Below are 23,416 nucleotides of genomic sequence, written 5' to 3'. Positions count from 1 at the left end.
CAGTACTTCGTGTAACCCCCACGAGCATTCAGGAGAGCACGTACATGTTGAGGCATGCTGTTCACGTGATTTGCCAAGGTTTGGACAGGAATCGCTTGCCATGCAGTTACAATAGCCTGCTGCAATTCATGCACAGAGGCAGGCTGCTGGTCCAAGTTGTCGATTTGACGCGTTAATTCTGCCCACAAGTTCTCTATCGAATTCATATCCGGGGACATGGCAGGCCACTCCATATGCTCTACACCACGGTCAGCAAGAAAGTGTTGGATCATGCGAGCACGATGAGGCCGTGCATTGTCATCTTGGAAGACAAAGTTTCCTCGAAAGGCTGCACAAACAAATGGAAGCATTGTTTCTTCCAGAATGGCCCTGTGCTTGAACTGGTTCAGGTTTCCATTCAGAATAACCATGTCAGTTTTGCCCCCTGCATGAAAAGCAGCCCAAACGGTCAACCCACCACCTCCAGCTTGGACTCTTGGCACTATACAATCTTCGTTGTAGGCTTCATGCACTTGTCTGCGCACTCGGGCGCGGCCATATTGACGATAGACCAGAAATCTAGACTTGTCACTGAAGATCATGTGATTCCAGTGTCCTGGCTGCCATTGACGGTGCTCTCTGGCCCACTGCAATCGGCACTGGCGGTGTTGTCTGGTCAGACGTGGCTTTCTCAGGGGATGCCTGGCACGATAGCCTGCTTGAACCAGTCGTTGGTTGACTAGCCTTCTGGATACAGGCACATTTGTCAGTTGCTGCCACTCAGCCCTAAGCCGATTAGCTGACTTGGTACGGCCATTGCGGACTAACCGGTGCAGCTGGCGATCATCCCTCCTTGTGGTTCTGCGGGGACGTCCTGACCTCGGTATTGGAGAAGGGACACCCCTCTGAGCATTTCGTTTCAGGATCTTTGACACCTGACCTTGAGTGATGCCATACTGCAGAGCAATAGCACGCTGTTTCATGCCGGAATTTCGTAAAGCCACCACTAAATGACAAACAGCATTGTCGAGTTGACGGACCATCTCCAGGGGAAGCGGCAATAACTTTTGTAGACGTGCAGCAGTTGTTTTCCACTAATACAGAACGCAACAACCCTTATATACCCGATTGTGAAGCCAATCGTCAAATGTACCTGTCCGTACATTTTGTCATGCCACCTGTGATATAATCCTGTTATTGAATTCTTGCTGCGACAGACAATCAGTGACATGGTTCTTTTAACAAAGAAATCACCGAAGCGTAAAAGAAACTCACCAGATTGATATACCGAGTTCAGAAAGTAAACCCAAGTCAAGAAAAAAAATATATTCCATATTAAATGCCAAGTCTGTACATACAGTCACGTGAAAAAGTAAGTACACCCCATGTAAAGTTTTGACTTTTTCAACATATTTCAACATACAGCTATTTGATCTTCATTTCAACAATATTGATAGATAAAGGTGATATAATATAACAAATGTCATGAAACATTTACATTTTGTAGTCCATTGTATAATTAAAATAAACATAAATGCAAATTTCGCATGTGGAAAAAGTAAGTACACCCCTACATTTATCACTACTTCAAATACCTAAAATTAGAATCAGGTGCACCAGCTCAGGTGCAAATGATTAGAACATCGTTAGAGAGGATCTTCGAGGAACCTGTCTTATTTAAACCTCAGACATTTCGTTTGGTTTGCTCTTTGTTGTTGAAATGTGCGGCGTCACCATGCCTAGATCAAAAGAGCTCTCTGAGGCCTTCAGAAAGAAGGTTATAGATGCCTACGAGTCTGGGAAGGGATTTTAAAAGATCTCCTAACAATTTGAAATCAATCATTCGACTGTCCGGAAGATCATCTACAAGTGCAGAAGATTCCAAACAACTGCCAACTTGTTCAGGCCAGGCCGCCCCAGCAAGTTCAGCCCGAGAGCAGACCAGAATATGCTGCAAGAAGTCTCTAAGAACCCCAGAATGTCATCACGGAACCTACAGGTAGCTCTTGCCACTGTTGATGTCAAAGTGCACGAGTCTACCATTAGAAAGAGGCTGCACAAATTTGATCTACATGGGAGGTGTGCCAGGAGGAAACCATTGCTGTCCAGAAAGAACATCAGGGCAAGACTAAAGTTTGCCACTGAACACCTAGGCAAAGACCAGCACTTCTGGAACAATGTGCTCTGGACAGATGAGTCAAAGGTAGAACTATTTTGCCATAGTACCAGAAGACGTGTTTGGCGAAAACCAAAGACAGCATTTGACCACAAGAACCTGATACCAACTGTAAAGCATGGTGGTGGAAATATTATGGTTTGGGGCAGCTTTGCTGCATCAGGGCCTGGGCAGCTCACCATCATAGAATCCACTATGAATTCTTCATTGTACCAGAGGGTGCTTGAGGATAATGTGAGGCCATCTGTCCGAAAGTTGAAGCTCAACCGAAGGTGGACCTTGCAACATGACAATGACCCTAAACATACCAGTAAATCCACCAAGGAATGGTTGAAAAGAAAAGAAATGGAGGGTTCTGGAAAGGCCAAGTCAAAGCCCGGATCTAAATCCCATCGAGATGTTGTGGGGGGATTTGAAACGAGCTGTGCATGCAAGAAACCCCTCAAACATCGCACAGCTCAAAGAATTCTGCATGGAGGAGTGGGCAAAGATTTCTCCCAGTCGATGTCAGAGACTGGGTAGACAGTTATAAGAAACGCCTACTTGAGGTTGTTTCTGCCAAAGGGGACAATACCACCTATTCGAGCCAAGGGTTGTACTTACTTTTTCCACATGCGAAATTAGCATTTATGTTTATTTAAATTATACAATGGACTACAAAATGTAAATGTTTCATGATATTTGTTCTATATTATATCACCTTTATCTATCAATGTTGTTGAAATGAAGATCAATTAGCTGTATGTTGAAATATGTTGAAAAAGTCAAAACTTTACATGGGGTGTACTTACTTTGTCACGTGACTGTATATATACAGGGTGATCATGTCCGACGTACTATTTTGTTTTTGAATAACTCTGTGTTGCGTGAACCGATTTACTTGTAATTTGCAGCACTTATAGACAAATGCTCCCCATTTATTATGTGAAAATCTCATTAAAAAATAATTGATACAAATTTACTTTTTGGATTTATGTATATATATGTATATATATGTGGAGGTGATGGGTCGTATCATGAAAGCAGATCACACAAAAAGGGAGAAAATAAAATCGCACAACAAAAGCGAGGGGGAGGGAGGGTGGGGGGGAGATGCCTTCATTTATCGATTTATGTTCTTTTTAAAGGAAGGTTATAAGTATATATATATATATAATATATATATATATATATATATATATATATATATATATATATATATATATATATATATATATATGTATGTATGTATGTATGTATGTATGTGTATATATATATATATATATATATATATATATTATATATATATATATATATATATATATAAAAAGCAAAGATTTGCGGTTGGGAGTAAATTCAAATGACTCCATGGAAAGATCTCCAACCTTTAATTAAACAAACAATGACTCAACGTTTCGATTAACAGCATGTGACAAAGCCACACGCCTCAGTTTATCTTCTTCAAGAGTGATAAAATCATCTCAACATCCCCTTATATGCAACAAAGTGGGCGGGCTATATGCAAAGTGGGGTGGGCAAAGCTGGACAGCCAATCAAACCGTATCATATCGCTCTCGTGAACTGAGAACGTTACTGACCAAATTCAAAAATCAACCGCACATCAACGGCTCAAAACAATCCTGTAAGCAATGCTGGATTATAACTCAAGTCTTTAGAAAATCCCGAACAATCATTACATTTAATTAGAAGTTAAACTTATAAATAATAAAATTGTAAATTAAATTAAAACTGTAAATATATAAAGCAAATTTTTTTTAAGACAAAATAATATTGCCATTATATCAAGATCATCATATGTGGCCCTATGCGGTAAAGGTGGGAAGCTGGGGAGCGGGGTAATAGGGGGGATAAACGGGGGGGGGGGGGGGAACCAGAGGGGGTGGGAAGCGGAGGGGGGGGTGGTTTGGGAGAGGGGTGTTTGGGGGGGGGGCAGGGGGCAAATTGTCCGAATAAAAACCTTGTGTGACATATTATGTGGGTGGTGGTCGAAGAAGATGGTCGAAGATGAAATGCGGGCAAGGGGGTTAACAAGGGGAGATGCAGAAAATAGGGCCAAATGGAGAAGATTGTCATGGGGACCACAAGGCTAACCCCCACTCTTGCAGGGAAAATGGCCGTAAAATGCCTGTTGTTGTTGTTGTTGTTGTTGTGTCATATTATGTGGACTGTTTCAAAGCATGGAATGCCTGCTTCTTTTACACAAGAGTGGATCAAACGCTACCGGTAAGTCAACCACCTCTTGTGTGATCGAGGTAACAGTTTCTTCCGTGTGCCAAGCCTCCAAAACACGTCTTCTGTTTCTGTTAGGTGTAGAACCCAAAATATTAACCCTATCCTTAAAGGTGTGGTGGCCTTCCTTAAGGCCGTGTTTGGCAATAGCAGATCTGCTGGGATAATTACATCCAAATGCTTTTTGGTGTTCAGCAATACGTTGACCTAAGGTCCTTCCGGTTTCACCCACATATTCAGCTCCACAACCACAGGGCACTACGTATACCACCCCCGACCTATCCTTCTTCGGAAGCTTGCCCTTGACCCTCATAAGAGCTTGGCGAAGGGTGAAAACCGGGTGTGAAACGAACCCTCACTCCTGCCGATTTCAAAATTCTGCCGACGCTCTGTGAAACCCCCGGTACAAAGGCAGAACACACAAACCCTTTGGTTGTTCTCTCGGTCTCAGCCTGTTGTGTGGGGAAGCCCTTATCGTTTTCCTGTTGGGTAACAAGCTATCAGGATAACCATTTGCCCTCAACACATTTTGAAGATGGTCCACCTCACTCATCTTGTCTCCAAAGGTAGATGGTAACTCACGTGCTCTTTTTGAGAGGGTGTGCACCACCGATCTTTTGTGTTCCATTGGATGGCAAGAATTGAAATCAAGGTAGCGATCAGTGTGTGTTGGTTTTCTGTACACTGTTACATTTAAGGCTCCTTGGGATCCCTTGTTACGAGTGTATCCAGGAAGGGAAGGGCTCCATTTTTCTCCTCTTCAGTGGTGAAATTAATGGAGGAAAAAGTTTTATTTATGGCCTCATGTATGATGCCCACTTCATGAGAGTGACAGATTACAAATGTGTCATCCATGTACCAGAACCAAACACATGGTTGCACTAACAGGGCTGGAATAGTGCGTTCCTCCAAATCCTCCATCACCATGTTAAGGCCCGTTCTCACTTGAACGATTTTTTGTACAACTGCGGTGCGACAAAAAAAAATCGTACAGCCGTGCGATTTCTGTACGAATTTCCCTGTTTTTTTCCGCGCAGTCTCACTTGTACAACTGCCGTGCGACTACCGTTAAACTCCCGTGTGACTTTTCCAGTTCAAGTTGCGTGCGACTGCCGTACAACCTCAACGAGTCCCGCGCAAGCGCCGTGCGATTTTTGTTCAACTCGCGTGGCGACCTGTGTGCATGCGGTACAACCGCCGTACAACCAATCAGAGCGCCGTGCGTCCGCCGTACAAGCGCCGTTCGATCCGCGCGAATCGCATAAAATCGATGCGACCAATGCAAACTATGCGAAACGTGCGACAGCCGTATGGAAATTTTCAACAGTTGAAAAAACTCGCACGGGCATGCGACCCGTCAGAATTACCAGTGATTACACACAACACCCCTACAAGCTGTGCAAATAATCAACAGACTGCCGTGCGACTCCCGTACACCCTGTGCGATTTGGTAGTCGCACGGCATTCGCGTAGAAAATCGTTCAAGTGAGAACGGGGTATTAGCAATCACAGCCGATACCGGGGAACCCATGGCGGTGCCATAAACCTGCTTGTAATATACCTCATTAAATACAAAGTAGGTGGAAGAGAGGCAAGTAGAAAGCATGTCACACACGTCCATCGGGCTTAAAGCTCCCGCAGTCTCTTTCCATCGATCATCTTCCATCAAACGCCGGTTTGCCACCTCAATCGTCAGGGCTATGGGCACGTTGGTAAATAAAGACCATGGTCCCGTGTGCTTCGATGGTGAGCTGCTTCACTCTTTCAGCAAATGCTGTGCTATTGTGCACGGTTCGCTCTGTTGTCCCCACCAAATGCTTCAAAATGCTTGCCAAAAACTTGGATAGAGCATATGATGGACCATTAATACAGGAAACGATTAACCGTAGCGGAAATCCCTCTTTGTGTACTTTCGGTAGCCCGTAGGCCCTGGGAGCCACTCCCTTACTGCTGTACAGCCGTTTGTACGCCGCAGCTGATAGTCTTCCAGTCGCTTTTAATCTGGCAAGCATTGAGTTTAACCTTCGTTCCTCCTTCACACGAAGTTCCTCCTTCTTCCTTTCCTCCTTCCAATCCTACTTTGTTTGTACCGAGAGAACAACCAAAGGGTTTGTGTGTTCTGCCTTTTTGTACCGGGAGTTTCACAAAGGGTCGGCAGAATTTTGAAAGCGGCAGGAGTGAGGGTTAGTTTCACACCGGTTTTCACCCTTCGCCAAGCTCCTATAAGGGTCAAGGACAAGCTTCCGAGGAAAGATAGGTTCAGGGGTGGTATACCTAGTGCCCTGTGGTTGTGGAGCTGAATATGTGGGGTGAAACCGGGAGGACCTTAGGTCAACGTATTGCTGAACACCAAAAAGCATTTGAATGTAATTATCCCCTGGTGTTGGGCTAGTGGCTAGGGTGCCGGCTTAGGATCCTAGGATCCTGGGTTCGAATCCTGGTCGATCGCTGAATTAACGCCAGGGGGGTTGACTCAGCCTGTTCATCCTTCCGAGGTCGGCTAATTGAGGACCAGTTCACTGGTAATTCCCTGTTTGTCGTTAAAGGCGGCAAAAAGGGTTGGCGTCAGGAAGGACATCCGGCCGTAAAACATTGCTTCAAAAAGGGGACCGAAAAACAACAACAACCATGGTTCCCGAAAAAAGGCCAACCCCCGCTTGCGGGGAAAAATGGCCTCTAAAGGTGGTTTTTTTTTTTTTTTAATCCAGCAGATCTGCTATTGCCAAACACGGCCTTAAGGAAGGCCACACACCTTTATGGGATAGGGTTAATATTTTGGGTTCCACACCTAACAGAAACAGAAGACGTGTTTTGGAGGCTTGGCACACAGAAGAAACTGTTACCTCAATCACACAAGAGGTGGTTGATTTACCGGTAGCGTTTCACCCACTCTTGTGTAAACGAAGCAGGCATTCCATACTTTGAACAACGAGTCCACATAATATGTCACACAAGGTTTTTATTCGGACAATTTGCCCTCTCCCACACCCTCCCCCAAACACGCCTCTCCCAAACCACCCTTCTCCCAACCCCCCCCCCCCTCCCGCTTCCGCCCTCCCTCCGGTTCCCCCCCCCCCATTTTTATCCCCCCTATTACCACCCCTTCCCGCATTCCCCTTTACCGCATAGGGCCACATGTGATGATCTTGATATTATGGCAATTTTATTTTATCTTAAAAATTTTGCTTTAATATATTTACAGTTTTACATAATAGATATTATGTTTACATATATTTACATACATATATTATATGTTTATACATATATTATATATTACATATATATATATATATTATTATATATATATATATGTAATATATTACATATATTACAATTATTATAATTACATATATTATAATTATATTTTACATTATAATATATTTACTTTTTTAAATTTTTTTTTAAAGCCAAGTGTTGGCTTAGCGGTTAGGGTGCCAGCTTGGGATCCTAGGATCCTGGGTTCGAATCCCGGTCGATCGCTAAATTAACACCAGGGGGGTTGACTCAGCCTGTCATCCTTCCGAGGTCGGCAAATGGAGTACCAGCTTGCTGGGATGAATGATCCCGGTGTGTACCCCAGTTTATAATAGGTACACCGTATCCCTGCGCATCGTAAGAGGCGACCAAGGGTTGGCACCAGGAAGGGCATCCGGCCATAAAAACATTGCCTCAAACAGGGAACCATGATTATCATGTGGCCCACAAGGCTAACCCCCACTCTCGCGGGGAAAAATAGCCTTAAAACGATCATTCATTCATTCATTCATATTTACAGTTTTAATTTAATTTACAATTTAATTATTTACAAGTTTAACTTCTAATTAAATGTAATGATTGTTCCGGATTTTCTAAACACTTGAGTTATAATCCAGCATTGCTTACAGGATTATTTTGTGCCGTTAATATGCGGTTGATTTTTGAATTTGGTCAGTAACGTTCTCAGTTCACGAGAGCGGTGTGATACGGTTTAATTGGCTGTCCAGCCTTGCCCACCCCACTTTGCATATAAGGGGATGTTGAGATGATTTTGTCACTCTTGAGGAAGATTAACGGAGGCGTGTGGCTTTGTCACATGTTGTTAATCGAAACGTTGTCATTGTTTGTTCAATTAAAGGCTGGAGATCTTACCATGGAGTCATATATATATATATATATATATATATATATATATATATATATATGTATGTATGTATGTATGTATGTATATATGTATATATATATATATATATATATATATATATATATATATATATATATATATATATATTGTTACGTGGTCCTCCCCGACCGCCTGGTCTCGGTATGCCTCCGAACCCCGGGAGGAGCCACGGCAGAAAAATATATATTATTCCGTGTCGAAATCAATAAGGAAACCACACCAATGGTTATAGACAAACCAATAATATTGTTACGGACACGGTTTTTGGATGTTATTTTACCGAGCGGTGGTGTATTTAACCGCGTCCGAACAGTTACTCCCCGATTAGAACCCGATTCCAACCGAACGTTGACTAATCGCGCTACAGATATTCAATTGGGAAACCTCTAAAGCGACCGAAAGAGAAGAAGAGAGAAGAAAGACAGAGTTTGGAGGAAGAACAGATTTATTATACACACACAAGCAATATTTTAGAGCGACCAATATTATTTACAGCAATAGATGGAAAAGAGCAGTCACACAGTGCATTGTTAACTTATTCTATTTCATTTACTTAATCCCCAAGACAAACGAGTAGGACAGGACGTTCACTCACACGGTGGATATTGCAGGCAGGTAATGGCTCGAGGTTGATTGCTTGAGAGGAAGGCAAGGTCGGAGGCAGCAGCTTTCAACCCCTCGCGGTTTTGGCGGGAAAACCTCCGTCGCGTATCCGCGGCCGTCACGCGCTGGCTCGGCACACCTGCTCCTCTTCCTGGGGTGGAGCCGTCTCCCTCCGTTCAGCGCGTCTCTCCAACGACAGGGGATATTGCAGGCAGGTAGGTAGGTAGGGCTTGCGGTGGATTGCGCTCCTCTTCCAGGTCATCCCCCAGCGTATCTCTCAAGGCCTCTCTTTAAAGCAGTTCCTTACATTCGCTTTTATCACCTCCGGCGGAATTAAGCCGCCGGCTCCGAGGGCACGCCTACCGGGTCACTCACCGCGGTGTTGATTGGCTGTTAGGGCCGGTTCACTCCTGCCCTCTTCTGACGAGGTGGAGACACGCCTTTCTTCTCCGACCCTGTTTCATGGCCAATGGTGGTTGAAGAGAAAAACCGACCAAAATGCGGAAGGCAAATGGAAGGGAGGTTTTGGGGAAATTGGAAGGGCCTACGCTTATTTTGTTTGATACAATGCAAAGTCAATCTAGTGGAAAACACATACTTAGCCTACATGGAATAAGGAAATACACTATTTAAAAGATATATCGTGACCTGCGTGTATGTTCTATGAAATTAATTAGGAGGACGGCTGCGACCATTATTTACATTACCAGGATGTTACCATACCAAAACCATACTCTTCACATCCGTTACCCTTCCTCCAAAATTGTTACACTCCTCAAAACCCGTTACACTTCTCAAAATCGTTACACTGCACCCTCCTTTCTTCAGGCACGTCCTCGGGCCTACTAGACTTAACTGAGTGTGACATGTAGGTGTAATTCCCTCTACAATTAACCTGACCCTGAGTGTGACAATTTTAAAACACAAATAAGTATGTCCCCCTATTGCATTGCATCCTGTCTAACAGACTCAAGCCCACAGCTAACCGAATTACGGAATTATTCTGAAACTATACATTTACGGTGGGGAGCATTATTTACAATGACGTGATTTCTTATTTACAACGCAACCCAGGACCTGTGTGTTTTTTTTCTTTTCTTTTTAGGGAACAAGAGAAAGAAATTCCTGTTGGGAGGGAGGAGACAGCACGCATTGCATCGATGCACCAGTACCAATACCACCAAAGCACCCAAAAGCACTCAAAAGCACCACAAGCACCACAAAGCACCACTCGGTGCGCAGTCACCATGGTTCATAATAAACACAACAAAACAACTGGTGGTGGTCTTCTCCTTGTCTGCTGGGCCGATGTTCTTCCTGACGTCTTCTGGCTTCATGCGGCCTATTTGGACATAATAAAAAGCACAACTTGTGTTCGTTTTTTATTATTATTTAGGGCCTCAGGGGCCAACTAAGGGTGGTCCACCTGTTTGGCATAGGTGCCACCTTACCGAGGTCCGCAAGCAAGATTCCCTGGCCACTATGGCCGGTCTCCAACAGAGGTGCTCTGCCCCAGAACCTGGGGTCCATCAAGTGGTACTTGGCCGCCGAACAGCGGTCCATAAAGTGGTACATCAACGCAATGCATGCTGGTTCTGGGAATCTCGGGCGCACAATGGCCACCTCACGCACGCTCCCCTCGGCACCCAATGGCGCACAGGTCATGTGGGAGACAAAAGAAAGACAATTGAGCGAGGGGTAAGGTCACAAGGGTACACGTCAAACAAGGCAATGCAAGGTGAAATGCGTACGGAGGGCGAAGTGAGAAAGCTCGTCCCTACCGTACGTCACCCCCCTGTCACCTACACTACCCTTGCTCTTACCCCATATTTACAAAATCTACCCATTTACAAATTCGTCACTACTGTCACGTCTTCCCCATATTTCCCTTATACCAAATTCGTCCCCACAATCCCTTTACTTCAAAATTTGCCATCACCAAATTCATCATCAATCCTCATAAGGAGGCAGAGATGGAACATCAAAGCACAATGTCACACCCACGTCATGATGCGTCTCACAATCCAAACATTTGCATCATAAAAAATAATCAAAACATGGCATGGTGTGGAGTACCTGTCACCTCAGGTGAGTGGATGCAGATGGTGCGAGGAGATCCTTCATCCTAACTATCCTCTAAATGACTTTAACACACTTTACACTACCCGGGGTCTTTCCCTGCCAATCCATTGGCCAACTTACACTATGGGTTCTAATAACCAATTCCCATTGGCCAAACTGTGGTGCTCCTCAATTTGGGGTCTCACTCCCCCGATTCATCTCCCGGTGCTCTAGCACAATTTCTGGGCTGCGACGTGTACCTCTCCCAACAGGTCTACCCACCTGCACACCTCCACCACTGTAGTTGCCACCCGAGCTTACCTAGCTCCTCACCCTAACCTAACTAACTGGGGAAGACCCCTCTTGGATCTGTCACCCCACTGGTGCCCTCTGGCACTGGGCTACCCGGGTCCGTCCTCCGGATCCTCGGGCCCCATCCACACAACTACTACCGGCTCCCAGAGCCCACCTGCGGCCTCACCTGGCCGACATCCTTACAGTGGTGGAGTGCCCAAACCAACTACACACACTAACAGGCTACACGCCCAGCCATTTCCACAACACCAACGCACCCATCCACATACCATTCTGTCACCCGCACCACAGATGCCAATATCCAACTACAATTTACCTATACCCTCTACCTAACACTTACACTACCCGCCCCGGGTATCCGTGATGGGGGTCCACTCTTCCCCCATTCACACCTTCGCACCATCCACTCCACTCCACAATTTCCACCATACTCACTCCACGACCATCCATTCCAATACTCCATACCATTTATTCCATACACCTGTCTTTCATTCACCTGTCGTTGCACACCTGTGCAATCATACCTGGTGCCACCTGCACCCTCCTTTCTTCCTGGACCATTTGGTCAACACAACACGCAATCACCACTACTCCCTCATACACTGCTCCACACACCTGTTCAGTTGCACACCTGTGCAATCACACCTGTTCCATTCTCACCCGTTCAATCCTCACACACACGGCATCATCTCAGCTAACTACTCCCCTCTGAAACTTGCGCTTCCCAGTCGTCCCTTTAAACTATTGCGCTCCCACGTCATTATCATCCATACTAATCTACCTGCGTCCCCACTACAGGTATCAGTCACTAACTAACCTTAACGTTACCTAATGTCATCTTCTAGGGCCCTATCAATATAACCTAACCCACCCGGGCTAGTTTTCACTGCCATACACCCCATAAGCTATTGCTCCTTTGCCCCCATCTGTGAGGGATGGTGGATTTGCCATCCCACCACATCGGGGGTCTCTCACTACCAATTTCGCTCGTCCAAATCCAACAATTCAAAAATTTTCCATTTACTGCCAATTCTATTCACTTTTCTAAATTTCGTTTTAAATCACTATCACTATCACCATCACCCGTCTACTTATTACATCCTCTCGGTGCGCCAATTCACATCTACAGCCCGGCTTCGTACAGCCGAGCACTGAACGCGGATTCTTTTGTGCTGGCGGCTGGATGCGTCCCGCATTCGGGGCAGGGGCGGGGGCTTACCCGGGCCGAGATCCCACGCATCACCTCGGCGTGAAGCCATCCAATGTCCCGATCTCGACCTGCCGGCACGTCTCAATAGAAAGTGGTCGCCATGACGACCCTTCCTATCGGGCGGCCCGCTCCGCCTAGTGGAGCCCGGACGCGGCCGCTCCACGCGAGGCCCAGCGTGGATCGCGCACGGCGGTCCTTTCGAACCCGCCGTGGCTCGGATCTCCGCTGGTTCTCGCGGCACGCGAAGCCCGGCACGCACCGAGGGCCCGATCCGGCTAAAAGTCGACCTAACCTTTAACCCGGTTACCGTCGACGCTTCACCTGCAGGCTTACATGCATACGCTACCTCTTTCTTGCTCATACATGCAGCCGTTCCCATTCTCCTCGTACCTTTTCTTTCACACCTCGGTACACTCACTCCGCTCACCGACTTGGTCACACACCTGACCACCGAACACTTTGGCACACATTCGTTGCTCGCACACCTCACCAATACACCGCTTCGCGCCCCCTCCTCGGTCACCTCCTCTGTGACAATCACAGGTGTGCCCTCATTCGCACACCCAACCACGTGCCTCACCACCAACTCCAGCGTGCATTCCCACTCACGCTCTACCATTCCAGGTGTGCATCCTTCCATCCCAGGTGTACATCCTCGCTCCCCTGTCACAACCAACTCACTCTCCTTGTCACTCTCAATACTCTCACCTCCATTCTTGACAGCGCACTCACCCTTACTTTCGACGGCACACTCTTTCCTCATGCACCCGTCCGTTATACACCTTTCTCGCGCACACCCTCCCGTTACATCCTCTGTAACACTCACCACAGGCGTACACTTCCTCGTTACATCCTCTGTAACACTCACCACAAGTGTACACTCTCTCGTTACTTCCTCCGTAACACTCACCACAGGTGTACACTCTTTCGTTACTTCCTCCGTAACACTCACCACACCGCGCTTCCATGTACCCCCTCGCACACGCGCTCCGACCGGCTCACTCCTGACGGCACACTCACTCCTCGGCGTGCACTTTTTCCTCACACACCCCATGGTCGGACATTCTCGCACACCTCTTTTTTCGCACACCTGACCTGTCACACACTTCACCAACGGCCTTTCACGAACACCCGGATCCAAACCAATCCCCAAGCCGACTGAATCTCCCCTCACATCATGTACATTGCCACTCACCTCCGTACCTCGTCGCACCTCCTCTGCCACCTGCAAACTTTTTATTTGGTCAGTGAGCACCGCATCATGATTTGAACACAGACCCTGTACATATTCCATGACTTCCTCCTTTATCTCCCTCTTAGTTTCCCTCCGTCTCTTCTTAATTTCACTCACCTCTTCTCCCACTTCCTCTAATTTTTGTTTAACCTCTTTTATTTCTCGGTGCGTCCCCTCAAGTTCGTCCTCTAAGGCTACCGTGACCGTCTCTATGTGCATCCTCACCTGCCGGTCCTTTGTCTCCATTATCTCTGTCACCTCCTCCACCCTCATTGTCAGTTCCTCCCGTACCATCTGACATTGCCTCTGCGTCGCTATTAATTCGTTTTTAATTTCTTTTTGTGTCGCCTTTAACCCTCCTAGTACCGCAGTGTTCTTTTGAACCTGCTCCACTAACTTAGTTTGTCCCTCTGTCAGCTGTTCTACTCCTTTCGTCAGATCTTCTATTCCCCCCTGTAACTTTACCGTATTATTTCTCACCTCTTTCTCGATACGCTTTTCGCCTCGCTTTACCTCCTCGCGTAGCCCCGAGACCTCCTCACTCATCCCTCTTCGTATTTCCTCCATCTGGTTCCCCATCTGTTCGATTTCCCGGGCGGATTGTTCCCCCATTTCCCGCAATTTGTCCTCCATCCTATTTTCTAACCCCATTAACCCATTTTTCACCCCCTCTAACTGATTCTCTTGAGCGGCCATTCTGTTTTCTACCCCCATTAACCCATTTTTCACCCCTTCTATCCCGTTGTCTAACCCCCCAAATTTAGCTTCTAGCCGTTCCCCCATTTCCCCCATTTTGCCCCCCATTGCCCCCATTTGGCCCTCTAATCGCTCACTATTAGCCCTCGCTTCGTCCCTCATTTTGTCCATAAGGGCCCCGATTTGTAGCAACAAAAGGTTTGAATCCACTAGGGGCGCTACCACGGTCGCGGGCGTGGCAAAATTTGGTGCCGCTACACCCACGTGCGCGAGGACGCCATTTTGCGCGTCTGACACCCCCTCAACCGCCTCCTCATTGCTCTCCTCCTCCCTTTCTTCCACATACATTTCCCCTGGTTCCTGGGTTACCCCTAACCCGTCTATCTCCCCCACCGACATCCGATCGCCTTGATTGTCCATGGCGCGATCTCAAAATTCGGGTTTTATAAAACAACACAATTTCGTCCGCTTTATAATTTTGAGCGCGTGCAGCGCGCTCCGGGTCGATCTCACTCCCCGACACCAATTGTTACGGACACGGTTTTTGGATGTTATTTTACCGAGCGGTGGTGTATTTAACCGCGTCCGAACAGTTACTCCCCGATTAGAACCCGATTCCAACCGAACGTTGACTAATCGCGCTACAGATATTCAATTGGGAAACCTCTAAAGCGACCGAAAGAGAAGAAGAGAGAAGAAAGACAGAGTTTGGAGGAAGAACAGATTTATTATACACACACAAGCAATATTTTAGAGCGACCAATATTATTTACAGCAATAGATGGAAAAGAGCAGTCACACAGTGCATTGTTAACTTATTCTATTTCATTTACTTAATCCCCAAGACAAACGAGTAGGACAGGACGTTCACACTCACACGGTGGATATTGCAGGCAGGTAATGGCTCGAGGTTGATTGCTTGAGAGGAAGGCAAGGTCGGAGGCAGCAGCTTTCAACCCCTCGCGGTTTTGGCGGGAAAACCTCCGTCGCGTATCCGCGGCCGTCACGCGCTGGCTCGGCACACCTGCTCCTCTTCCTGGGGTGGAGCCGTCTCCCTCCGTTCAGCGCGTCTCTCCAACGACAGGGGATATTGCAGGCAGGTAGGTAGGTAGGGCTTGCGGTGGATTGCGCTCCTCTTCCAGGTCATCCCCCAGCGTATCTCTCAAGGCCTCTCTTTAAAGCAGTTCCTTACATTCGCTTTTATCACCTCCGGCGGAATTAAGCCGCCGGCTCCGAGGGCACGCCTACCGGGTCACTCACCGCGGTGTTGATTGGCTGTTAGGGCCGGTTCACTCCTGCCCTCTTCTGACGAGGTGGAGACACGCCTTTCTTCTCCGACCCTGTTTCATGGCCAATGGTGGTTGAAGAGAAAAACCGACCAAAATGCGGAAGGCAAATGGAAGGGAGGTTTTGGGGAAATTGGAAGGGCCTACGCTTATTTTGTTTGATACAATGCAAAGTCAATCTAGTGGAAAACACATACTTAGCCTACATGGAATAAGGAAATACACTATTTAAAAGATATATCGTGACCTGCGTGTATGTTCTATGAAATTAATTAGGAGGACGGCTGCGACCATTATTTACATTACCAGGATGTTACCATACCAAAACCATACTCTTCACATCCGTTACCCTTCCTCCAAAATTGTTACACTCCTCAAAACCCGTTACACTTCTCAAAATCGTTACAATATATTAAAAATCACACAGGAATAACATCACCAATAACGATAACAATAGATAGATAGATAGATAGCAAGAACGATAGCAAATCCAGACAATCAAAATATCTTAAGATGGTACCATCTTATCTAGTGCTTATCTCAAACTCACGGCACTCCCCAATGTCTCTATAACTCTCCCAGGCGAAGTTGATTCGCTCCAGCGATCGTGGGAACAATGTCCGATCAAGATCAATCGAGGCGTAGGCGGTCGAAGCGGCACAGAAGTCACGTGGTCCAACACCCAGCAAACTTGCGGTAGAATGGAAAATCCCCAAAGACGCGCGCCGACGTACACGTTCGGCGTTCAATCAACGAACCGCCGTGTAACCTTCAAACGCCGCTTTCACAAACACGCATCCCCGGCAGACGGCCGGAGGATGAGAAAAGTTGCCACGTAACAAAACCTTCTTCGGTGGATGCAGCCTGCGGGGCAGAATGGCGGACGGCTCTCACTCGAGCCGGAGCCTCTAGGCAAGGATTCTCCCGAACCTCAAAGCCGATACCTGACTATGCAGGTTCCTCAATATTCTTCAAGGACGCAAAGTTCACTCGCGATGTACGCTCGACTACGCTAGGTACGGAGCTTCGACATGCCTTTCCCCGACCTTTGCCTCGCGACCTCTTCTTCCTCGCTCCCCCTCTTCTGGTCACGATCCGGTTTCCTGTCTCATTTTTACCATGAGCGCTTTTAACCTTGTAACCACAATAACCATTTCCCTTAAACAACAATAATCGCCGTTTCCTTCCAACCCCGACAAGAATAATAATACATAATCAGCAATGTTGCAAGTGGATGAAAGCCACAACCACGGAAGGGCCGAATCCGTAACGATATATATATTATATATAATTGATCACCTTAAATGAAGTGCTGAAAGTATCCAATACCGTTGCAGGCACAAATTAAATCTTAGTAGCATTTCTTGATTATATACGTGCACACACACACACACACACACACACACACACACACACACACACACACACACACACAGATGCATACACACACACACACATGCATACACATTCACACACACACACACACACACACACACACACACACACACACAGACAGACACATGCACGCACACACAGACAGACAGACAGACACATGCATGCACACACACACACATACACACACATACACACACACGCACACATACACATACACACACACACACAGACACACACACACATGCGCACACACATGCATACACATACACACACACACACACACACACACACACACACACACACACACATACACACACACACACACACACACACACACACACACATGCATACATGCACACACACACACACACACACACATGCATACATGCACACACACACACACACACACTGGTGATGCTCCAGCTGTGCACACTCTTCTCCACCCTTCTCCTCTCCTCCCTACCACCCCTCTGCCTCCCACCAGTAAAATTGAGTTGATAAACTGATTGGTTTAACTAATTGATGTGGTGTTGATAATTGCATCTGGTAGACATTAAATTAAGTTGACAGCACATCATTTGCACACGTGTTCCATTTCCGCAGAGCCCCATAAGTCTCTCTGCTGTATTTCATTTCTTTTGTCATTTGTACAAAGCAGAGACATTCATTTGAAAAAATCATTGGCATGACCAATCATCATGTAAATTGCATGACCTCGCGAAGTCGACTCTTTTGTTCTCTTTTGCTTTTTGTATATTGATCGAAAGTATGTGATTCAATAATTTTACTGTTTGTTGGCTCTTTCTGTTGATTAGGTGGGGGATTAGGGTGGGAGGTGGAATATCAGATAAAAATAACGATTGTCTGTTTGCTCTGGTGAAATGGCTGATAAAGTGCATGACACCTGGATAGACACAGAAAACAAATGAAAGTGATCAAAGACCTTTCGGCAACCTCCCCCTTATACTCGAGGATAAGCCTGGTGTTGGCTTATATTAGCGGTTATTATTATTAGCGGTTAGGGTGCTGGCTTGGGATCCTGGGATCCTGAGTTTGAATCCCGGTCGATCGCTGAATTAACACCAGGGGGGTTGACTCAGCCTGGAATCCGTCCGAGGTTGGCAAATTGAGTACCAGTTCACTGGTAATTCCCTATGTGTCGCAAGAGGCGACTAATGGGGTTGGCGGCAGGAAGGGCATCCGGCCATAAAACATTGCTTCAAAAAGGGGACCACGGTGCCCACAAAAGGCCAACCCCTGCTCTGCGGGGAAAAATGGCCTCTAAAGGAGGTTCTTGTTCTTTCCCCTCATACTCGAGGATGGATATCACGCGGATAATTATTGGAAATATCTTGCACATCGACTCCGAAGGCCTTCGTCGTTTGATCTTCCCCTGAAGTGTCAGGGTGGCTCAGTTACCTACCGGTCCATTTGATGTGCTATGCAAGTTTATGTCATGTACTTAACACATATTACGGAAGGTCACACTATGCTGTGTTTTTGGAGGTGAACTGTGAGATTGTGATATTTTCAATGGCTAAGCTTGTTCATCTTTTAAACTTAACCCTTCTCTCTTTCTTTCCTCCTCATGCTTCTGAATTGCTCCTTCAGGGAAGAGAGGTAAAGCAACTTATGCTAATCATATCAAAATACTGCCAAACAATAATTGCATCCGAGGCCTAAGTCGTTAGATCTTTGCCCATCCTCAGTACTGGCAGGCTGTTTGGAATTGTGATGATCTCACAGCCTTACAGCACAGTGGGGATGACATGGTGCATCACATGCTCGAGCTAATTTCGCACATCCGGTTCAGGAATTTGTCAAAAACCGAACGCTGCAGGCAGGTCTGGACGATGTAGCGAGCAGAGCAGATGAATGAGGAACCTCTGCCAACAGGCCTTCCCTTACTGGTTGGAACTTCTCGGGGAGCATACGGAGGTGTTCCTGGCATTATACGCTCCCGAATTTGACATGGCCCTCCAGGTGCAACCCTCTGAGTGCTGGGATGCCTTTCCCCTCTTCCAGCTCCTCAATGATCATCTCCGAGGAGATCGTAAGAACTCCGGCCTTCCTTTCCATTTTGTTGTCGATCTGCTTGAGCATACATGTGCCGCCACCCATCCACAGAACACCTTGTGGGCATAGCTCTTTAACTCTTGCTCCACAGACAACTCATTAAAGCTTACTGATACTTACCTATAAATCAGATGCCCAAATAATGCTCTCCACAAATTCATGGATCTCCTCATGGCTACACTGATGACGTCATCGCTGAAAAACCTCATCGCTGATGACGTCATCGCTGATGACGTGATGTGATATATTTTTTGTAAATGAGCAATATGTACAATTGTTTAATATGTAATCGTACATGAACCACATTCATATTCCTATCACGTTCAGCAAAACGAGATTTTTCATTGCATTTCAATCCAAAACTAGGACAGTTTTATCATTCAAAATGGCACAAACTTCGTGCATATTGTCTTTGTTTTCACAGTCCGTTTTTATCCCCACATTTCCCAGGTTATGTGTGCAACGGAAAGTTCCACCATCACCTGCAGGCCACCTTTTCCCCACTCGTGGTGCGTTACATTGACCTCATGGAGTCCTCCATCGCTCATTCCATCAGCAAAGGGCTCGAGCGCGAGTCCTGGGAGTCAATGAGGTATGTTTTCTTTCACGATTAATTGTTTGTTTGTTTGTTTGTTTCTTTATTTATTATTATTATTATTTTTTTTTTTTTAAATACAGAATCGAGGCTCGTCAAAGAGCTAACATTTATCACACAAACAAATCAAACAGACAAATAAAATATATAAAAAGAGGGAGCGTTAGACAAGATGGGGAGAGAAGGGGAAGCACACAAACAACATTTGAGAGCAGGGACATCGGGAGATGTGTGGGAGGGGGAGGGCTTGGGGGGAGGAGGCGTGGGAAGGGGGGGGGGTGGGAGAAGTATAAAACAGAAGGACACCAAGGACTTCCAGGAAAGAAGTTGATATTTCAAAAAAAGTGGATTTGGGGTGAAATTAGCGGGGGTAGAAAAGATCAAGGCTTTGGATGGGGGAAGATAAGAAATGGTGGTGAACAGCTGTTTTAAAGACCTGGAGGGAGGAGTGGGATTGAAGAGAGTGAGGGAGTTTGTTCCAGAGGTGGGAGAAAAGAGGAATGAAGGAGTGAAGGTGAGTAGAGAGTCTTGATTTTGGCAGTTTAACCATAAGAGGGTTGCAGGCAGATCTTGTGCGACCTGTAGGAATATTTCGGGGACAGAGCCCAGAGAGAGCTGGGGGGTGGGGGGGGGGGCAAGGCCGGAGAGGAGTCGGTAGAAGATGGAAAGACCACGAACCTGCCTGCGGTAAGTGAGTGTAAGGCCCTTGTAGTTAGCTTCATCGCGGGAGATTCCAGTGATTCAGAACGCTTTGGTTTCAACAGCGTGAAGACGAGCTAGGTGTGAGGCAGGAGCACCAGCCCAGAGGGGAGAGCAGTATTCCATAGAGCTGCGGATGAAAGCCTTGTATGTAGTGAGGAGCTCAGGTGTGCCAAGGAAGGACTTCGGACGACGGAGGATGCCCAGTCGGCAACTGGCTTTGGAGGCCAGATTTGAAATGTGGTTTTCCCAGGTAAGATCATGGCAGATAGTGAGACCCAAAAGCTTGAGTGACAGAATTTCTTGGAGAGGATTATTCAGAAAGTGGATGGGAGGGTTGTCCAGTTGGTCTTTTCGGGGAGACATCGTAAGAGTGTGAGATTTGTCAGGATTGAAAGACATGTTCCACTTATTTGCCCAGTCTGTGATTTTGTCCAGGTCTGCAGAGAGTGAGGAGGCTGCAGACTGCCGATCTGAGGGATGAGGAATGGAGCAACAGAGAGTAGAGTCATCAGCAAAGAGATAGAGAGGATTTTCAAGAGAGTCAGAGAGATCATTGATGAAGACCAGAAAAAGCACAGGGCCCAGAACACTGCCTTGGGGAACTCCAGCCTGAACAGGAAGAGGAGATGAGAGAAACCCATTCAGGGCCACACGTTGACTATGACTAGAGAGGAAGTCCGCCAGCCATGCGTGGAGATTTCCATGGATACCAAAGGAGGAGAATTTGGTGAGCAGAGCGGGGTGCCATACCGTATCGAAGGCACATGATATGTCAAGGGAGACGGCTCTAATTTCCTGTTTGGCATTGAGGACCTTCATCCATTTTTTTTTTTTTTTTTTTTTTTTGTATACAAGATCGAGGCTCGTGAAAGAGCGAACATTAATCACACAGAAAGACAAACCGACACATAAAACATATAACATCGGGAGCGGTAGACAAGATGGGGAGAGAGGGGGAAGGACACAAACACAACATTTGAGAGCAGGGACCGAGAGACATGGAGACATCGAGAGATCTGAGAGAGGGCGAGGGCTTTGGGGGGGGGGGGGGGGCATGGGAAGGGGGCGGTGGGAGAGGTATAAAACATATGGACACTGCCAGGACTTCCAGGAAAGAAGTTGGAATTTCAAACAAGGTGGATCTGGGGTGAATTAGCGGGGGTAGAAAAGATCAAGGTTTTGGATGGGGGAAGATAAGAGATGGTGGTGAACAGCTGTTTTAAAGACCTGGAGGGAGGAGTGGGATTGAAGGGAGTGAGGGAGTTTGTTCCAGAGGCGGGAGAAAAGAGGAATGAAAGAGTGAAGGTGAGCAGAGAGCCGAGATTTCGGCAGTTTAACCATCAGAGGGTTGCTGGCAGATCTTGTGCGACCTGTAGGAATATTTGGGGGACAGAGCACAGAGAGAGCTGGGGGTGCAAGGCCGGAGAGGAGTCGGTAGAAGACAGAAAGACCACCTACCTGCCTGCGGTGAGTGAGTGAAAGGCCCTCAGAGATAGCTTCATCGCGGGAGATTCCAATAATTCTGAAAGCTTTGGTTTCAACAGCGTGAAGCCGAGCTAGGTGTGAGGCAGGAGCACCGGCCCATAGGGGAGAACAGTATTCCATTGAGCTGCGGATGAAAGCCTTGTATGTGGTGAGGAGCTCAGGTGTGCCGAGGAAGGACTTCGCACGACGGAGGATGCCCAGTCGGCGACTGGCTTTGGAGGCCAGCTTGGAAATGTGGTTTTCCCAAGAAAGATCATGGCAGATAGTGAGACCCAAAATCTTGAGCGACAGAACTTCTTGGAGAGGATTGTTGAGAAAGTAGATGGGAGGGTTGTCCAGTCGATCTTTTCGGAGAGACATAGTAAGAGTGTGAGATTTGTCAGGATTGAAAGACATGTTCCACTTGTTTGACCAGTCTGTGATTTTGTCCAGGTCTTCAGAGAGTGAGGAGGCAGCAGACTGCCGATCTGAGGGAAGAGGAATGGAGCGGCAGAGAGTGGAGTCATCAGCAAAGAGATAGAGAGGATTTTCGAGAGAGTCAGAGAGATCATTGATGAAGACCAGAAAAAGCACGGGGCCCAGAACACTGCCTTGGGGAACTCCAGCCTGAACAGGAAGAGGAGATGAGAGAAACCCATTCAGGGCCACACGTTGACGACGACTAGAGAGGAAGTCCGCCAGCCATGCGTGGAGATTTCCATGGATACCAAAGGAGGAGAGTTTGGTGAGCAGAGCGGGGTGCCAGACCGTGTCGAAGGCACGTGATATGTCGAGGGAGACAGCTCTAATTTCCTGTTTGGCATTGAGGACCTCCATCCATTGTTGAGACAGCAGAAGCAGCATGTCCAGAGTAGAGTGACCTGGTCTGAAACCAAATTGATGATCAGAGATCAAGCCATTGGAGAAGAGGAAAGATTTCATATCCGAAGCAATGATGGATTCCATGACTTTGCTGATAATTGGGAGAAGGCTGATTGGTCTGTAGTTGCTAGGATCTGTTTTTGCACCTTTTTTGTGCAAAGCGGTGATGTTGGCTGATTTCCAAGCAGATGGCAGTTGACCTTGAGCAAAAGAGAGGGTGAAGAGAACAGAGAGAGGGTGAGATAGAGCAGCAGAGCAGGATTTTAGGACCCGTGGGCTGATGCCGTCGGGTCCAGTTGCAGAATCAGAGTCGAGGGTTGACAGAAACTTTTCCACCTTGTCAGGAGGAAAGGA

At 46.8% G+C, this 23,416-nt stretch overlaps 1 protein-coding gene across 1 annotated transcript in view; it reads left to right on the top strand.

Moving 5' to 3' along the window:
- The window catches only part of CADPS (calcium dependent secretion activator), a 434,176-nt gene that overhangs the window by 275,378 nt on the left and 135,382 nt on the right, over positions 1 to 23,416 (top strand). Inside the window, exons 19-20 of the mRNA XM_078776828.1 lie at positions 19,240 to 19,396; positions 19,870 to 20,011. Of these exons, the coding sequence (XP_078632954.1) occupies positions 19,240 to 19,396; positions 19,870 to 20,011 (299 nt within the window). The remainder of the gene's footprint in view (positions 1 to 19,239; positions 19,397 to 19,869; positions 20,012 to 23,416) is intronic.

This window comes from Myxine glutinosa, chromosome 4 (genome assembly GCF_964187855.1).
Source record: "Myxine glutinosa chromosome 4, kmMyxGlut1.1, whole genome shotgun sequence".
NCBI lineage: Eukaryota > Metazoa > Chordata > Myxini > Myxiniformes > Myxinidae > Myxine > Myxine glutinosa.
The sequence above is the reverse complement of the archived record's forward strand: the minus strand, read 5'-3'. Positions and strand labels throughout refer to the sequence as shown.